Source organism: Bombina bombina, chromosome 6 (assembly GCF_027579735.1).
Source record: "Bombina bombina isolate aBomBom1 chromosome 6, aBomBom1.pri, whole genome shotgun sequence".
NCBI lineage: Eukaryota > Metazoa > Chordata > Amphibia > Anura > Bombinatoridae > Bombina > Bombina bombina.
The window spans coordinates 302,718,946-302,738,607 of record NC_069504.1 but is presented as its reverse complement, the minus strand read 5'-3'; the positions used below and the strand labels follow the sequence as shown (position 1 = coordinate 302,738,607).

General features: G+C 40.7%; 1 protein-coding gene across 1 annotated transcript in view; it reads right to left on the bottom strand.

Annotated features, from left to right (window-relative positions):
- The window catches only part of CEP290 (centrosomal protein 290), an 862,077-nt gene that overhangs the window by 714,266 nt on the left and 128,149 nt on the right, over positions 1–19,662 (bottom strand). The window contains 4 exon segments of the mRNA XM_053716925.1: positions 786–935; positions 1,861–2,025; positions 2,548–2,690; positions 2,831–2,915. Coding sequence (XP_053572900.1) covers positions 786–935; positions 1,861–2,025; positions 2,548–2,690; positions 2,831–2,915 — 543 coding nt within the window.

Genomic DNA, 19,662 nt, shown 5'->3' with positions numbered 1-19,662 from the left:
AGAAGTACTGCTCTCTCTGCATCTGGCTATGCAGAGAGAGGAAGAGACAGGAAGCAAGCTAAAACGTTCTACTGCAGCAGGAAGTTAGTTAACTCCTTCCTCGCCACCGAAAGACAAGCGCACTATGTCCCCGCTCTAATCTGTGACACGGCCACTGTCTCAGTGCACTGGTAGGTCTAGAATGTGACCAGAGCACTGAGTTACCGGGGCAGAGGGTGATTTAGAGGCCATAACCTCTTCACACAAAAGATATAAATAAAGCTCCCAATAGAAGCCAATGATACCTCACAGCACACAGAAGTAAAACTGAGGGGCCCCAATATACACAAAGTCCTCAGACAGCCATATATAAAAGCTGCCTGCCCTGTGCACAAACATATACCCTGTTTACAAACTATCACACTGTCTGAAAAAACCCTGCCAATTAGGTCCAACTTACACAGTATACAATGTGGGTGGCTAGGGGTACTTACAAAGTCCCTACCTAAACACAGCCAGTGGTATATAAAACTCTGGGTATTTACACCTACTGTATATCCTTGCACTCTCCTTGACGAGGCAAAGAACTACTGGGAGGGAAGGGGAAGTAGGAGGGATATTTAAGAACTATGTTGTAGGGTGCCTTTGCCACCTCCTGGTGGCCAGGTAATTCCCAGGAGTAAGGTCTTGTGGACTCTCACTACTATTAGAAAGAAATGTGCCATGTAGTTTCAGTATCACTATTATATTAGCAGCAAGTCTAAGTCTTTTCTATAATGTAATTAATTAAATGGTTATGAAATTACCTTCAAAAGATGCAAAACGTACTCGTTAAGTGTATTGATGAGATTAGTGCTGGAAACAGACATTCCTTCTGGTAGGTTTATTGCCCTGAATACAATATTAGCTCCTTCCGAATTATGTTGAAGAGCAAGCTGATTTTCAAGATGTGAAATCTAGGGAAAGATAGGCAACAGAATGGTTACAATCTACAGAAGCTATGTGTACTTAACTAGGTAGTATTTTTGCAGTCAATCTTCAACAAAGGATACCAAGAGAACAAGGCTATTTGATAATAGAAGTAAATGAATTTGGTAACAGAAGTTTAATATATACTACATATCGGAATCATTAAAGTTTAATTTTTACTTTATTGTCCCTTAAAAGTTTTTTACTCCATCTAGTTTACAGCTCAAAAGTCCTCAATTGTTTAAAGTTAAAGGGACACTGAACCCAAATATTTTCTTTTGTGATTCAGATAGAGCATGCACTTTTAAGCAACTTTCTAATTTACTCCTATTACCAATTTTTCTTCGTTCTCTTGCTATCTTTATTTGAAAAAGCTAAGGAGCAAGCCAATTTTTGGTTCAGTACCCTGGACAGCACTTGTTTATTGGTGGGCGAATTTATCCACCAATCAGCAAGAACAACCCAGGATGCTCACCAAAAATGGGCCGGTATCTAAACTTACATTCTTGCTTTTCAAATAAAGATACCAAGAGAATGAAGAAAATTTGCTAATAGGAGTATATTAGAAAGTTGTTTAAAATTGCATGCTCTATCTGAATCACGAAAGAAAAAATTTGGGTTCAGTGTCCCTTTAACATATAAGGTAGAGCAAACTAAAAGTAGAAATAGAATTAGAGAGAAAGTTCAGGTGTTTTGTGGTGTAACCTGAAGAAAATACATTTTAAGGATATAAAACCACATTCATTTCTGTTCACTTTATAGACTGTAGCCAGTTTAGGAAATTGCAAGAAATGATAATGGGGAAATAGAGCGACATAATAATAATGATATTAATGATAATTAAAATGCAGTGCAAAGGTTCACTTATGTAGAATTACATTTTTTAACAACTGCATCTGTAAAGTGTCATACCTTTTCATTGGCTTTAATCAACTGGTTTGAAATATTTGCAGCTTCTTTCCTTGATTCTTTAAGCTCTTGCCTTATTTCTTCATTTCGTCCTGTAAGCTGATCAACTTGAGCTTTCAGATGAACACTAATGTCAAATATGCCTCCAGTATTCTTTGTTTCTATTGCCTAAAAGAGAATATCTGCTGTAAACAATGCATACATTTGAACATATTTTTTTTTTAAATCTATGTAATGTGAGTAGAAGAAAAAAAAAGTGATATCATAATGTAAATTCAGTTTGTAAACTATACATGTATGAGCTGCTATTTAAAGGGATACTGAACCCATTTAGCCACCAATCAACAAGTGCTACCCAGGTTCAAAACCAAAAATGGGCTGTCTCGTAAGCTTACATTTCTGATTTTTTAAATAAAGAGAACGAAGACAAATTGATAATAGGAGTAAATTAGAAACGTGCTTAAAATTACATGCTCTATGTGAATCATGAATGAAAAAAATTGGGTTCAGTATCCGTTTAAAAGTTTCTGTGAATTTATGCGCAAAGATACATTTATAATTATGGATTATGTGCCTGTAAATTATGTAGAAGTACTACAGTATCAATCTTAAGATAAAAGCAATGAAAATAGTTAGTGATAGATTTTGTTATTTAAAATGCTGCATAAGCAACATCAAATTCTTACTGACATGAACTAATCTTTCCAGGCTAGGTATTACAATTGTTGCGTCTCCTCCTTTAAGCATAGGATCTTGCTGTGTGTCTTTGATGGCTTGTAATATTTCTCCCATGCCCTGCTGCATTTGTTTATTTTCTTCCGTAAGCTCTTTTACTGGCAATGGAAAAAGATTTATTAAAGTGAGACTTTACTGGGCAAATAAACAAAGCATGTACACACATTTCACCAACTACAAGTTTATTTTTCTATGATTTCAAAAGTAATTTACAGTTATCAATGGACAATACACTCACATTTAGATTTGAAGTCGGCCACAACAGTTTTCGTTCTCTCAAGCTCCCGTTCTTTTTCACCTAGCTGTGTTGAAAGATATTCATTCTGCTGTGAAAAAAGAGAGTTAAATGTCTTCATAAGAGGACGTGGTACATGATTATGCCACCCCAATTGGCTTTGCACAGTTTGGGACCAGTAGTGCCACTTTATGTTGGTTAAACACATAGGTTAAGGGAATCAATAGTGCTATAAGAAAATATTTTAGTGCGTAAGAGCAGTTTCTCAATGCAGCTTTATGTCCTTTAAAATTGGTGAACTTCTACTAACAGAGGAGATGAGGTGAAAGGTGCTAAGAAGACTAGGATATACTAATTTATACTATATAAAATAATAGATACGTACTGATTATACAAAAGCTATGTAAAAATAAACTACAGTAAGAAAAATCACACTTCCAGAGGGAGGTGGGAGAGATAGGTACTAAAATGCTTATTTTCAATGGTTCTCTCTAAGGCCCCGATTCCAAAAGATTTCCCAGTCTAGACGTGGTTTTCCACTCCGACACTCACAGGGGCAGCCCTCATGAAATTCTATTAAAAAAAAAAAGGGGGCTGTCCTTGCAAGTGGGAGATATCTCCCATAAGTAACTTTGTGCAATGCAGGGCGAAGTACAGAGGGAGAACCCCCGCGTATATTTAAACTTTAATATGTCAGGATATCGGAGTATTATTAAATAATATATATATGTATGTATTTTTATCTACACATATATTTATGATAAGACCAAGAACTAATTTTTTGTTATTTGCTTTGTGAAACTATGTGTAAACAAATCCCCTATCTCTGTTTCAATTAGAGAAAACAGAATTTATGCTTACCTGATAAATTTCTCTCTTGTGATGTATCGAGTCCACGGATTCATCCATACTTGTGGGATATTCTCCTTCCTAACAGGAAGTGGCAAAGAGAGCACCCACAGCAGAGCTGTCTATATAGCTCCTCCCTTAGCTCCGCCCCCCCAGTCATTCGACCGAAGGCTAGGAAGAAAAAGGAGAAACTATAGGGTGCAGAGGTGACTGAAGTTTTTAAAATAAAAATATACTACCTGTCTTAAACAGACAGGGCGGGCCGTGGACTCGATACATCACAAGAGAAAGAAATTTATCAGGTAAGCATAAATTCTGTTTTCTCTTGTAAGATGTATCGAGTCCACGGATTCATCCATACTTGTGGGATACCAATACCAAAGCTTTAGGACACAGATGAAGGGAGGGACAAGACAGGTACCCTAAACGGAAGGCACCACTGCTTGTAAAACCTTTCTCCCAAAAATAGCCTCCGAAGAAGCAAAAGTATTGAATTTGTAAAATTTGGAAAAAGTATGAAGCGAAGCAAAGACCAAGTCGCCGCCTTACAAATCTGTTCAACAGAAGCCTCATTTTTAAAAGCCCATGTGGAAGCCACTGCTATAGTAGAATGAGAAGTAATTCTTTCAGGAGGCTGCTGGCCAGCAGTCTCATAAGCCAAACGGATGATGCTTTTCAGCCAAAAGGAAAGAGAGGTAGCCGTAGCCTTTTGACCTCTGCGTTTACCAGAATAAACAACAAACAATGAAGATGTTTGACGGAAATCTTTAGTTGCTTGTAAGTAGAACTTTAAAGCACAAACCACATCAAGATTGTGCAACAGACGTTCCTTCTTTGATGAAGGATTAGGACACAGAGAAGGAACAAAAATCTCCTGATTGATATTCCTATTAGAAACAACCTTAGGAAGAAACCCAGGTTTGGTACGCAAATCCACCTTATCTGCATGGAAAACAAGGTAAGGTGAGTCACACTGTAAAGCAGATAACTCAGAAACTCTTCGAGCCGAAGAGTTAGCTACTAAAAACAAAACTTTCCAAGATAGAAGCTTAATATCTATGGAATGCATAGGTTCAAACGGAACCCCTTGAAGAACTTTAAGAACCAAGTTTAGGCTCCATGGAGGAGCAACAGGTTTAAATACAGGCTTGATCCTGACCAAGGCCTGACTAAACGCTTGAACGTCTGGGACATCTGCCAGACGTTTTGTGTAAAAGAATAGACAAAGCAGATATTTGTCCTTCTAAGGAACTAGCTGATAATCCCTTCTCCAATCCTTCTTGGAGAAAGGACAATATTCTAGGAATCCTAATCTTACTCCATGAGTAACCCATGGATTCACACCAACAAAGATATTTGCGCCAAATCTTATGATAGATTTTCCTGGTGACAGGCTTTCTAGCCTGAATCAGGGTATCAATGACCGCCTCAGAGAAACCATGCTTTGATAGAATCAGGCGTTCAATCTCCAAGCAGTCAGACGCAGAAAAATTAGATTTGGATGCTTGAATGGACCTTGGATTAGAAGGTCCTGCCTCATCGGCAGAGTCCACGGTGGAACAGATGACAGGTCTGCATACCAAGTCCTGCGTGGCTACGCAGGCGCTATCAGAATCACCGAAGCTCTCTCCTGCTTGATTCTGGCAACCAGACGTGGGATGAGAGGAAACGGTGGAAATACATAAGCCAGATTGAAGGACCAGGGCACTGCTAGAGCATCTATCAGTACCGCCTGGGGATCCCGGGTCCTGGACACGTAATAAGGAAGTTTGGCGTTCTGTCGGGACGCCATCAGATCCAATTCTGGTGTGCCCCATAGCTTAGTCAGCTGGACAAATACCTCCAGATGGAGCTCCAACCCAGTTCTCTACCCCTGGGATATGGATTGCTGAGAGATGGCAAGAGTGATCCTCCGCCCATCGGATTATTTTGGTTACCTCTATCATCGTTAGAGAACTCAGTGTTCCTCCTTGATGATTGACATAAGCTACAGTTGTGATGTTGTCCGACTGAAATCTAACGAATTTGGCCGCAGCTAGCTCAGGCCACGCCTGAAGCGCATTGAATATCGCTCTCAGTTCTAGAATGTTTATCGGGAGGAGAGTTTCCTCCCAAGACCATAAGCCCTGTGCTTTCAGGGATTTTCAGACTGCATCCCAGCCTGGCATTACTATGAGCCACTCTGGCCTGCGGAAACACATTCCCTGAGACAGGTGGTCCTGGGACAACCACCAGAGAAGAGAATCTCTGGTCTCCTGGTCCAGATGCAGTTGAGAAGATAAATCTGCATAATCCCCATTCCACTGTTTGAGCATGCATAGTTGCAGTGGTCTGAGGTGTAAGCGGGCAAAAGGAACTATGTCCATTGCCGCTACCATGAGTCCGATTACCTCCATACACTGAGCCATTGATGGCCGAGGAATGGAATGAAGAGCTCGGCAAGTGATTAAAAGTTTTGATTTTCTGACCTCCGTCAGAAATATTTTAATTTCCACCGAGTCTATCAGAGTCCCTAGGAAGGAAACTCTTGTGAGAGGGACGAGAGAACTCTTTTTTATGTTCACCTTCCACCCGTGAGATCTCAGAAAGGCCAACACGATGTCCGTGTGAGACTTGGCTAGCTGGAAAGTCGACGCCTGAATTAAGATGTCGTCTAGATAAGGCGCCACTGCTATACCCTGCGGTCTTAGAACCGCCAAAAGGGACCCTAGCACCTTTGTGAAAATTCTGGGAGCCATGGCCAACCCGAAGGGAAGGACCACAAACTTGTAATGCCTGTACAGAAAGGCGAATGTGAGGAATTGATGATGATCTCTGTGAATAGGGATGTGCAGATACGCATCCTTTAAGTCCACGGTAGTCATATATTGACCCTCCTGGATCAGAGGAAGAATAGTCTGAATAGTCTCCATTTTAAAAGATGGTACTCTGAGGAATTTGTTTAGAATTTTGAGATCCAAGATTTGTCTGAAAGTTCCCTCTTTTTTGGGAACCACAAACAGGTTGGAGTAAAAACCTAGCCCTTGTTCCGCTCTTGTAACTGGGCGGATCACTCCCATGGTATGTAGGTCTTCTACACAGCGTAAGAACGCCTCTCTCTTTGTCTGGTTTGCAGACAATTGAGAAATGTGAAATCTCCCCCTTGGGGGGGAGTCTTTGAAGTCCAGAAGATATCCCTGGGACACAATTTCTAAAGCCCAGGAATCGTGAACATCTCTTGCCCAAGTCTGAGCTAAGAGAGAGAGTCTGCCCCCTACTAGATCCGGTCCCGGATCAGGGGCTACCCCTTCATGCTGTCTTAGAGGCAGCAGCAGGCTTCTTGGCCTGTTTACCTTTGTTCCAAGCCTGGTTAGGTCTCCAGACTGACTTGAATTGGGCAGAATTCCCCTCTTGCTTTGCTGCAGGGGAAGCTGAAGCGGGACCACCCTTGAAGTTCCGAAAGGAACGAAAATTATTTTGTTTGGTCCTCATTTTATTTGTTTTATCCTGAGGGAGGGCATGGCCTTTCCCTCCAGTGATGTCTGAAATAATCTCTTTCAGTACAGGCCTGAAAGGGATGTTCAACAGTTTAGATTTTGATGACACATCAGCAGACCAGGACTTAAGCCATAACGCCCCGCGTGCTAAAATGGCAAAACCTGAATTCTTTGCCGCTAATTTAGCCATTTGGAAAGCGGCATCTGTAATGAAAGAATTAGCCAACTTAAGGGCCTTAATTCTATCCATAATATCCTCTAATGGAGTCTCCATCTGGAGAGCCTCGAACCAGAAAGCAGCTGCAGTAGTTACAGGAACAATGCACGCAATAGGTTGGAGAAGAAAACCTTGATGAACAAAAATTTTCTTTAGGAGACCCTCTAATTTTTTATCCATAGGATCTTTGAAAGCACAACTGTCTTCGATAGGTATAGTTGTACGCTTAGCAAGAGTAGAAATAGCTCCTTCCACTTTAGGAACCGTCTGCCACGAGTCCCGCATATTGTCAGATATGGGAAACATTTTCTTAAAAACAGGAGATGGAGCGAACGGAATACCTGGTCTATCCCACTCCTTAGTAACAATATTCACAAACCTCTTAGGGACTGGAAAAACATCAGTGTAAACAGCAACCTCTAAGTATTTGTCCATTTTACACAATTTCTCTGGGACCACTATAGGGTCACAATCATCTAGAGTCACTAATACCTCCCTGAGCAATAAGCGGAGGTGTTCAAGCTTAAATTTAAGGGCCGTCATATCAGAATCTGTCTGAGGGAGCGTCTTTCCAGAATCAGAAATTTCTCCCTCAGATAACAAATCCCTTACCCCTACTTCAGAACATTGTGAGGGTATATCGGATAATGCTACTAAAGCGTCAGACGGCTCAGCATTTGTTCTTAACCCAGAGCTGTCACGCTTTCCTTGTAAACCAGGCAGTTTAGAGAAAACCTCTGTGAGGCTCAGCATTTGTTCTTAACCCAGAGCTGTCACGCTTTCCTTGTAAACCAGGCAGTTTAGAGAAAACCTCTGTGAGGGTTTTATTCATAACTGTGGCCATGTCTTGTAAAGTAAATGAATTCGACGCACTAGAGGTACTTGGCCTCACTTGTGCGGGCGTTACTGGTTGTGACACTTGGGGAGAGCTAGATGTTAAACCCTCATTTCCTTCTGTCTGAGAATCATATATTGCAATATTTTTAAGTGCTAAAATATGCTCTTTAGAATTTATAAACATATCAGTGCAAGTGGGACACATTCTAAGAGGGGGTTCCACAATGGCTTCTAAACACATTGAACAAGGATTTTCCTTGGTGTCAGACATGTTTAACAGGCTAGTAATGTAACAAGCAAGCTTGGAAAACACTTTAATCAAAGTAAATAACACTTAGAAAAAAAACGGTACTGTGCCTTTAAGAGAAAAAGAGCTGCACAAACTCTGCAAAACAGTGTAAAAAAGCAGTAAACAAAACGAAATTTTTACAGTAGCATCATAAAGCCTTAGTAACTTTGCACAACTATGCAAATAAACAATTAACCCCTTAATGTATAAACCGGATTGACGAAATGTCAAAACCGGTAAAAAAAACATTCAGCACCTTGCCACAGCTCTGCTGTGGCGCCTACCTGCCCTTTAGGAACGATTTGTGGGGGAAAAAACCTCTTTACAACCCTCAAACACAGTAGGAACCTCTGGAGAAGTAGCTGGATGTTTCTGAGGAAAAGAAACTGCACAACTGAGGAGCGAAAATAGGCCCCTCCCACCTCACTCGATGTTATGGGGCCTAAAAGAAACACAACAGAGTGTTTCTTAAACTAGCCATGTGGGTTAATAACCCTTAAACAAGCCACAATGACCCCTTAAAGTCCCTCAAAAAACGTTATATTTGCAATAAAACCAAAAAGTTTTTTTCCTATCAGTGTCACCAGTAACTAATGAGCCCTTTATGCAAGCTTGGATTCCTTTTTTCTGAATACAGCTTACCTTTCCCTCATGGGGATATTGCCAGCCCTTTCTATAAATAACACAGTCTGTCTAGAAAAAAATAGACTGAACATACCTCAATGCAGTTTAGCCTGCAAACCGTTCCCCCAACTGAAGTTTTCCTGTACTCTTCAGCCCTTGTGAGAACAGCAGTGGATCTTAGTTACAAAGTGCTAAGATCATCATCCTCCTTGCAGAAATCTTCATCCCTTTTCTGCCAGAGAGTAAATAGTACACACCGGTACCATTTAAAATAACAAACTTTTGCTTGAGAAAATAAAAACTAACATTTTTGTCACCACACTCACTTTACCCTTCCTAGCAGTTAAGCAGGCAAAGAGAATGACGGGGGGGGGAGCTAAGGGAGGAGCTATATAGACAGCTCTGCTGTGGGTGCTCTCTTTGCCACTTCCTGTTAGGAAGGAGACTATCCCACAAGTATGGATGAATCCGTGGACTCGATACATCTTACAAGAGAAATAGAAATGGCACCAGACACCCCCAATGACTGGGGCACTCGCCACCTCCTGAGAACCAGACCGCAGCAGACTATTACTCAGACGCCACACAGACAGGAATGCGGAAATGGGAGACACCAGGTGAACCGTACAGTCCAAAAAACAAAAGTGCCCCCAACCGTAAGGTCGCGTCACTTAGAAAGTCTATATGTTCCAAGCCAAGAGCCAGAAAAACACTACACATAAGCAGGTTAAATCACATAATAAAAACATGATTAAAAAAAACCCTGTTCAATAATCACCCTCAGTAGATATTAACCCTTAATTCCAAGATACTAAAGGGGTCCCACTGAGACCCTGAATTTTACCTAACAAATGCGTTACAGTAAATGAAACGATCTTACCGGAATCCACGCAGTGGAACAGGAACACGGCCCTTCAAGTGTGATGAATAGTAGCATCGCCTCCACCATGGACTTGAGAGAGGACAGCAGGTAGTGAAGTGAAGTATGACAACGCCAAGTGCTGAAGGGAGCTGTGAATACGAGTCTAGATGGTATCGCAGGGGAAGCTCCCACTGCATCTCCAGACTCTCATTTTCACCCAAGCCCTCACACGAGAGACTGACAGGACTACTTAAAACTCCTGTTTCTTGTGGAAGAGTAGCACCCTCCATAAGAAACATTAATATAGAAAATATAAAATAAAAAAAAGAAAAAAACTTCTGACACTTCTCTGCCAACCTCCTAGGACAAAAGGCAAAGAATGACTGGGGGATGAGGGAAGTGGGAGGAGTATTTAAGCCTTTGGCTGGTGTGTCTTTGCCTCCTCCTGGTGGCCAGGTTCTTATTTCCCAAAAGTAATGAATGCAGCTATGGACTCTTTCCATTTTTGGAAGAAAATTCCCTTAACATTTTATCCCAAATTAGGATCAATCCCCAGCTAAATTTATTTGAGAAAAGTTAAGAAAAAACATTTAATAAACATTAAATAAACTTCTAAATTACCCCTCAGGCAACACCACACCTCAATTACGGAGGTGTCTTACCACTACCAATTAAGACCGGATCACCCAGAAATGGAGAAAAACTAATTTTTCCTCAGAAACGTTAAGAAGTAAAGCCGGTCATGTGACCGCAACTGCTGAGCTAAAATTACTGCTGCGACACAAAGAGGCACTAAAAAACATAATTTATGCTTACCTGATAAATTTATTTCTCTTGTAGTGTATCCAGTCCACGGATCATCCATTACTTGTGGGATATTCTCCTTCCCAACAGGAAGTTGCAAGAGGATCACCCACAGCAGAGCTGCTATATAGCTCCTCCCCTCACTGCCATATCCAGTCATTCGACCGAAACAAGCTGAGAAAGGAGAAACCATAGGGTGCAGTGGTGACTGTAGTTTAATTAAAATTTAGACCTGCCTGAAAAGGACAGGGCGGGCCGTGGACTGGATACACTACAAGAGAAATAAATTTATCAGGTAAGCATACATTATGTTTTCTCTTGTTAAGTGTATCCAGTCCACGGATCATCCATTACTTGTGGGATACCAATACCAAAGCTAAAGTACACGGATGATGGGAGGGACAAGGCAGGAACTTAAACGGAAGGAACCACTGCCTGTAGAACCTGTCTCCCAAAAACAGCCTCCGAAGAAGCAAAAGTATCAAATTTGTAAAATTTGGAAAAAGTATGAAGCGAAGACCAAGTTGCAGCCTTGCAAATCTGTTCAACAGAGGCCTCATTTTTAAAGGCCCAGGTGGAAGCCACAGCTCTAGTAGAATGAGCTGTAATCCTTTCAGGAGGCTGCTGTCCAGCAGTCTTATAGGCTAAACGGATTATACTCCGAAGCCAAAAAGAAAGAGAGGTTGCCGAGGCCTTCTGACCTCTCCTCTGTCCAGAGTAAACAACAAACAGGTTAGATGTTTGGCGAAAATATTTAGTAGCCTGTAAGTAAAACTTCAAGGCACGGACTACATCTAGATTATGCAAAAGACGTTCCTTCTTTGAAGAAGGATTAGGACATAATGATGGAACAACAATCTCTTGATTGATATTCTTGTTAGAAACCACCTTAGGTAAAAACCCAGGTTTTGTACGCAGAACAACTTTATCTGAATGAAAGATCAGATAAGGAGAATCACAATGTAAGGCAGATAACTCCGAGACTCTTCGAGCCGAGGAAATAGCCATCAGAAAAAGAACTTTAAGAACCAAGTTTAAGCTCCATGGAGGAGCAACAGGTTTAAACACAGGCTTAATTCTAACTAAAGCCTGACAAAATGCCTGAATGTCTGGAACTTCTGCCAGACGCTTGTGTAAAAGAATAGACAGAGCAGAAATCTGTCCCTTTAAAGAACTAGCTGATAATCCTTTGTTCAAACCCTTTTGGAGGAAGGACAATATCCTAGGAATCCTAACCCTACTCCATGAGTAATTCTTGGATTCACACCAATGAAGATATTTACGCCATATCTTGTGGTAAATTTTCCTGGTGACAGGCTTTCGTGCCTGTATTAAGGTATCAATTACTGACTCGGAAAAGCTACGCTTTGATAGGATCAAGCGTTCAATATCCATGCAGTCAGTCTCAGAGAAAGTAGATTCGGATGATTGAAAGGACCTTGTATTAGAAGGTCTTGTCTCAGAGGCAGAGTCCATGGTGGAAAGGATGACATGTCCACTAGGTCTGCATACCAGGTCCTGCGTGGCCACGCAGGCGCTATCAATATCACTGATGCTCTTTCCTGTTTGATTTTGGCAATCAGACGAGGGAGCAGAGGAAACGGTGGAAACACATAAGCCAGGTTGAAGAACCAAGGCGCTGCTAGAGCATCTATCAGTGCCGCTTCTGGGTCCCTGGACCTGGATCCGTAACAAGGAAGCTTGGCGTTCTGGCGAGATGCCATGAGATCCAATTCTGGTTTGCCCCAACGGAGAACCAATTGAGCAAACACCTCCGGATGGAGTTCCCATTCCCCCGGATGAAAAGTCTGACGACTTAGAAAATCCGCCCCCAGTTCTCCTGGGATATGGATCGCTGACAGGTGGCAAGAGTGAGTCTCTGCCCAGCGAATTATCTTGGAGACTTCTGACATCGCTAGGGAACTCCTGGTTCCCCCTTGATGGTTGATGTAAGCCACAGTCGTGATGTTGTCCGACTGAAATCTGAACCTCAGTGTTGCTAGCTGAAGCCAAGCCAGAAGAGCATTGAATATTGCTCTTAACTCCAGAATATTTATTGGGAGGAGTTTCTCCTCCTGAGTCCATGAACCCTGAGCCTTCAGGGAGTTCCAGACTGCACCCCAACCTAGAAGGCTGGCATCTGTTATTACAATTGTCCAATCTGGTCTGCGAAAGGTCATACCCTTGGACAGATGGGCCCGAGATAACCACCAGAGAAGAGAATCTCTGGTTTCCTGATCCAGATTTAGTAGAGGGGACAAATCTGTGTAATCCCCATTCCACTGACTGAGCATGCATAATTGCAGCGGTCTGAGATGCAGGCGCGCGAATGGCACTATGTCCATCGCCGCTACCATTAAGCCGATTACTTCCATGCACTGAGCCACCGTGGGGCGCGGAATGGAGTGAAGAACACGGCAAGCATTTAGAAGTTTTGATAACCTGGACTCCGTCAGGTAAATTTTCATTTCTACAGAATCTATTAGAGACCCTAGGAAGGAAACCCTCGTGAGAGGAGATAGAGAACTCTTTTCTTCGTTCACTTTCCACCCATGCGACCTCAGGAATGCCATTACTATCTCTGTATGAGATTTGGCAATTTGAAAGCTTGACGTCTGTACCAGGATATCGTCCAGGTAAGGAGCCACCGCTATGCCTCGCGGTCTTAGGACCGCCAGAAGTGAGCCCAGAACCTTTGTAAAAATTCTTGGGGCTGTAGCCAACCCGAATGGAAGAGCTACAAATTGGTAATGCCTGTCTAGAAAGGCAAACCTCAGGAACTGATGATGATTCTTGTGAATCGGAATGTGAAGGTAGGCATCCTTTAAGTCCACTGTGGTCATGTACTGACCCTCTTGGATCATGGGTAAAATGGTTCGAATAGTTTCCATCTTGAATGACGGAACTCTGAGGAATTTGTTTAGGATCTTTAGATCCAAAATTGGTCTGAAGGTTCCCTCTTTTTTGGGAACCACAAACAGATTTGAATAAAACCCCTGTCCTTGTTCCGTCCGCGGAACTGGATGGATCACTCCCATTACAAGGAGATCTTGTACGAAGCTTAGGAATGCCTCTTTCTTTATCTGGTTTGCAGATAATCTTGAAAGGTGAAATCTCCCGTGTGGAGGAGAAGCTTTGAAGTCCAGAAGATATCCCTGAGATATGATCTCCAACGCCCAGGGATCCTGAACATCTCTTGCCCACGCCTGGGCGAAGAGAGAGAGTCTGCCCCCTACTAGATCCGTTGTCGGATAGGGGCCGCTCCTTCATGCTGTCTTAGAGGCAGCAGCAGGCTTTCTGGCCTGCTTGCCCTTGTTCCAGGACTGGTTAGGTTTCCAGGCCTGCTTGGATTGAGCAAAAGTTCCCTCTTGTTTTGAAGCAGAGGAAGTTGATGCTGCACCTGCCTTGAAATTTCGAAAGGCACGAAAATTAGACTGTTTGGCCTTTGATTTGGCCCTGTCCTGAGGAAGGGTATGACCCTTACCTCCAGTAATGTCAGCAATAATTTCTTTCAAACCAGGCCCGAATAAGGTCTGCCCCTTGAAAGGAATGTTGAGTAATTTAGACTTTGAAGTCACATCAGCTGACCAGGATTTGAGCCATAGCGCCCTACGCGCCTGGATGGCGAATCCGGAATTCTTAGCCGTTAGTTAGTCAAATGAACAATGGCATCAGAAACAAATGAGTTAGCTAGCTTAAGAGTTCTAAGCTTGTCAACAATTTCAGTCAATGGAACTGTATGGATGGCCTCTTCCAGGGCCTCAAACCAGAATGCCGCCGCAGCAGTGACAGGCGCAATGCATGCAAGGGGCTGTAAAATAAAACCTTGTTGAATAAACATTTTCTTAAGGTAACCCTCTAATTTTTTATCCATTGGATCTGAAAAAGCACAACTGTCCTCAACCGGGAAAGTGGTACGCTTTGCTAAAGTAGAAACTGCTCCCTCCACCTTAGGGACAGTCTGCCATAAGTCCCGTGTAGTGGCATCTATTGGAAACATTTTTCTAAATATAGGAGGTGGGGAAAAGGGCACACCGGGCCTATCCCACTCCTTACTAATAATTTCTGTAAGCATTTTAGGTATTGGAAAAACATCAGTACTCACCGGCACTGCATAGTATTTATCCAGCCTACACAATTTCTCTGGCACTGCAATTGTGTCACAGTCATTCAGAGCAGCTAATACCTCCCCAAGCAATACACGGAGGTTCTCAAGCTTAAATTTAAAATTAGAAATCTCTGAATCAGGTCTCCCCGATTCAGAGACGTCACCCACAGACTGAAGCTCTCCGTCCTCAGGTTCTGCATATTGTGACGCAGTATCAGACATGGCTCTTACAGCATCTACGCGCTCTGTATCTCGTCTAACCCCAGAGCTATCGCGCTTGCCTCTCAATTCAGGCAATCTGGATAATACCTCTGACAGGGTATTATTCATGATTGCAGCCATGTCCTGCAAAGTAATCGCTATGGGCGTCCCTGATGTACTTGGCGCCATATTAGCGTGCGTCCCTTGAGCGGGAGGCGAAGGGTCCGACACGTGGAGAGAGTTAGTCGGCATAACTTCCCCCTCGACAGACCCCTCTGGTGACAATTCTTTTATAGATAAAGACTGATCTTTACTGTTTAAGGTGAAATCAATACATTTAGTACACATTCTCCTATGGGGCTCCACCATGGCTTTTAAACATAATGAACAAGTATCCTCTGTTTCAGACATGTTTGTACAGACTAGCAATGAGACTAGCAAGCTTGGAAAACACTTTAAAGCAAGTTAACAAGCAATATAAAAAAATTTACTGTGCCTTTAAGAGAAACAAATTTTGCCAAAATTTGAAATAACAGTGAAAAAAGGCAGTAACACTAACAAAATTTTTACAGTGTATGTAACAAGTCAGCAGAGCATTGCACCCACTTGCAAATGGATGATTAACCCCTTAATAACAAAAACAGAATAATAAATGACAAAAACGTTTTTTAAACACAGTCACAACAACTGCCACAGTCTACTGTGATTGTTACCCTCCTCAAACACGACTTTGAAGCCTTTTGAGCCCTTCAGAGATGTCCTGTATCATGCAGAGGGAAGCTGAATGTCTCTGTCAGTATTTTTAGCTGCACAGAAAAGCACTAAAATAGGCCCTTCCCACTCATATTGCAACAGTGGAAAGCCTGTTTCTAGGCAAAAATCAAACCAGCCATGTGGAAAAAAACTAGGCCCCAATAAGTTTTGTCACCAAACATATATAAAAACGATTAACATGCCAGCAAACGTTTTATATTACACTTTTATAAGAGTATGTATCTCTGTTAATAAGCCTGATACCAGTCGCTATCACTGCATTTAAGGCTTAACTTACATTAATCCGGTATCAGCAGCATTTTTCTAGCAAATTCCATCCCTAGAAATATATTAACTGCATATACCTTATTGCAGGAAAACCTGCACGCCATTCCCTCTCTGAAGTTACCTCACTCCTCAGAATATGTGAGAACAGCCATGGATCTTAGTTACTTCTGCTAAGATCATAGAAAATGCAGGCAGATTCTTCTTCTAAATACTGCCTGAGATAAACAGTACACTCCGGTACCATTTAAAAATAACAAACTTTTGATTGAAGTTAAAAAACTAACTATAATACACCACTCTCCTCTTACTACGTCCATCTTTGTTGAGAGTTGCAAGAGAATGACTGGATATGGCAGTGAGGGGAGGAGCTATATAGCAGCTCTGCTGTGGGTGATCCTCTTGCAACTTCCTGTTGGGAAGGAGAATATCCCACAAGTAATGGATGATCCGTGGACTGGATACACTTAACAAGAGAAAAAAGCTTCCTGGTACACTAAGTACCAGAAATAACCCTTTTTTCAAACCGGACAGTTTAAAATGTTGCATCAGTTTATTTTAAAGCAAAGGGGAAATGAATAAGCTGCTGAAATAGAAAATTCAGCCTTACTTTAAGTTTAAACTTGTATTGTTTTATCAAGTAAATATGTGTCAGAAGACAAAGCCTAATAAAAACATTTTACCCTTTCTTTTTAAAGAGTTTAAATGTTAGTCTCACACATGCTACAGTGCCTGCTTCATGCCCCAGTGTAACCCATACAACAGGTTTATCTATGTCCCAATAAAAAAAAAACAGTGTCTTTTAATTTGTTAAGTGCATGGTCTCCACAACTGGAAGAAAAAGCAATTACCTGCTCTGCTGTCCAGCATGTAGACAGTTACAAGGTATGTGAAGACACATTTCTTCATAGAGACCTTGGAAAAAGAAAGAACAGAGTAGCTAACTCTGGCTTTCTAAACTAGGGCAGCAATTGTTAGGAAAACTCAGTAAGTACTTCATTACAAGTTCCTAACTGCTTTAAAGCCACCACTACCCGACTGCAAGGAATGACGTGGAATACAGCTATACCCAAAACTTGCTTGTAGAGTTTAGACACCTAAACTTCACCTCCTCCATGCACCAAAGGCAAAGAGAATGACTGATGGTTGTGCGTAAGGAAGTGATACTTAACAGTTTAATTGTGGTGCTCTTTGCCTCCTCCTGCTGGCCAGGAGTGATATTCCCAAAAGTAATTACTCAAGCCATGGACTCACCATATCTTAGGAAAGAAAGTCACCATTTTTAAAATGTTGGATTGTACATGTATGAAACAATTCTTTTCAGATAAACATCACATTAATTTGTTCAGAGCATATATTTTTTTGCCCATCTAACCCTGGAAAAGTTTTTGTGGACACTGTTCTGGGGGGTACTATGCACACCCATTCATTAAAGGGACAGTAAAGTAAGGGAAGTGCATTATTTTTGCTGAATATTGTTGCAAAACACTACTGCCATATTGTGCTAAAAACAAGTGTTTTCTTCTGAGGTTCTATGAGCAAACCTAGATTTACTAATAGAGGTAAACTGGAAAGTTTTTAAAAATTACATGTTCTATATGAATCATGAAATTTTAATTTTGACTTTGACTACTGTCCCTTTAATGTAAAACCGGCAAATCCCAAACCTGAGAATTAAAGAAAACAGGAATTTTTTTTTTAAAAAAAAAAGAGAAAAAAAAGCTAGGGACAGACTGAAGCACATGAGGTCTCCAACAGTAACTCCTAAATTCTTAAAATCCAGCTTTATGTTCAACTTTTTAAGCAAAAAATATCTTATCCACATAATGCATGTAGAGATTATGCCAATGATTTGCAAATGGAATAAAAAGGAAAATGAAAAATATGAACAAAAAGAAAACAAAGAAACATTAATAGGAATTAAATTTAGATACAAAAGACATTTAATTGAACATAATGATTTTAATAATTGTATTTATTAAGTAACTGACAACAATTAAAGGGACACTGAACCCAAATTTTTTCTTTTGTGATTCAGATAGAGCATGACATTCTAAGCAACTTTCTAATTTACTCCTATTATCAAATGTTCTTTATTCTCTTGGTATCTTTATTCGAAATGCAAAAATGTAAGTTAAGATACCGGCCCATTTTTGGTGAACAACCTAGGTTGTCCTTGCCGATTGGTGGATAAATTCATCCACCAATCAAAAACTGCTGTACAGAGTTCTGAACTAAGAAAAAAGCTTAGATGTCTTCTTTTTCATATAAAGATAGCAAGAGAACGAAGAAACATTGATAACAGGAGTAAATTAGAAAGTTGTTTAAAATTGCATGCTCTATCTGAATCACGAAAGACAATTTTTGTGTTCAGTGTCCCTTTAACATACATTTTCCAAAACGTCTATACGTAGCACCTGTAAGTGATTAAAATGACAAAGCTTTGTTCTCATAATAGCAAATTATTTTTCTAACCATTCAAACTGCTAATTTGATCTAGTAGAATTAGATTTATCTCAGGCAGCTTTGTTTCTAGCACACAGTGAATTCTAATTTGTCACAAAATTTACATGATATTTTCCTTTATTATTGGTTTGTTCAGAAAAGACAAGACCATGTTTTTTGACAATTGAGCGTGAAAGCTGAAGCCTACTGTAAATGAAAGGAATGCTTCTTAACTAAATGGGAAAAATATCTCAACATTTTACAGCTAATGGCTTCGCTACAATCTACAATTCTCATACTTAAAATTTCTTATTTAGAACCATGTTGGGTTCTAACGAACAAGGCACATTTTAGCTTAGCTTTTTGCTTTCAAACATGAACAGATATATGAAACCTGCTAGCAATTTATGAGCATATGTATCAAAAATATTGTTAGATATATCCCTCCCAGCATTCTTGTTTGACAATTTACATTTAACCCCTTAATGACCGGACCATTTTTCAATTTTCTTACCCTTAATGACAATGGCTATTTTTACATTTCTGCGGTGTTTGTGTTTAGCTGTAATTTTCCTCTTACTCATTTACTGTACCCACACATATTATATACCGTTTTTCTCGCCATTAAATGGACTTTCTAAAGATACCATTATTTTCATCATGTCTTATAATTTACTACAAAAAAAAAAAAAATATGAGGAAAAAATGGAAAAAAACACACTTTTTCTAACTTTGACCCCCAAAATCTGTTACACATCTACAATCACCAAAAAACACCCATGCTAAATAGTTTCTAAATTTTGTCCTGAGTTTAGAAATACCCAATGTTTACATGTTCTTAGCTTTTTTTGCAAGTTATAGGGCAATAAATACAAGTAGCACTTCGCTATTTCCAAACCACTTTTTTTCAAAATTAGCGCTAGTTACATTGGAACCCTGATATCTGTCAGGAATACCTGAATATCCCTTGACATGTATATATTTTTTGTTAGAAGACAACCCAAAGTATTGATGTAGGCACATTTTGGTATATTTTATGCCACTATTTCACCGCCAAATGCGAGCAAATAAAAAAAAAACTTTAC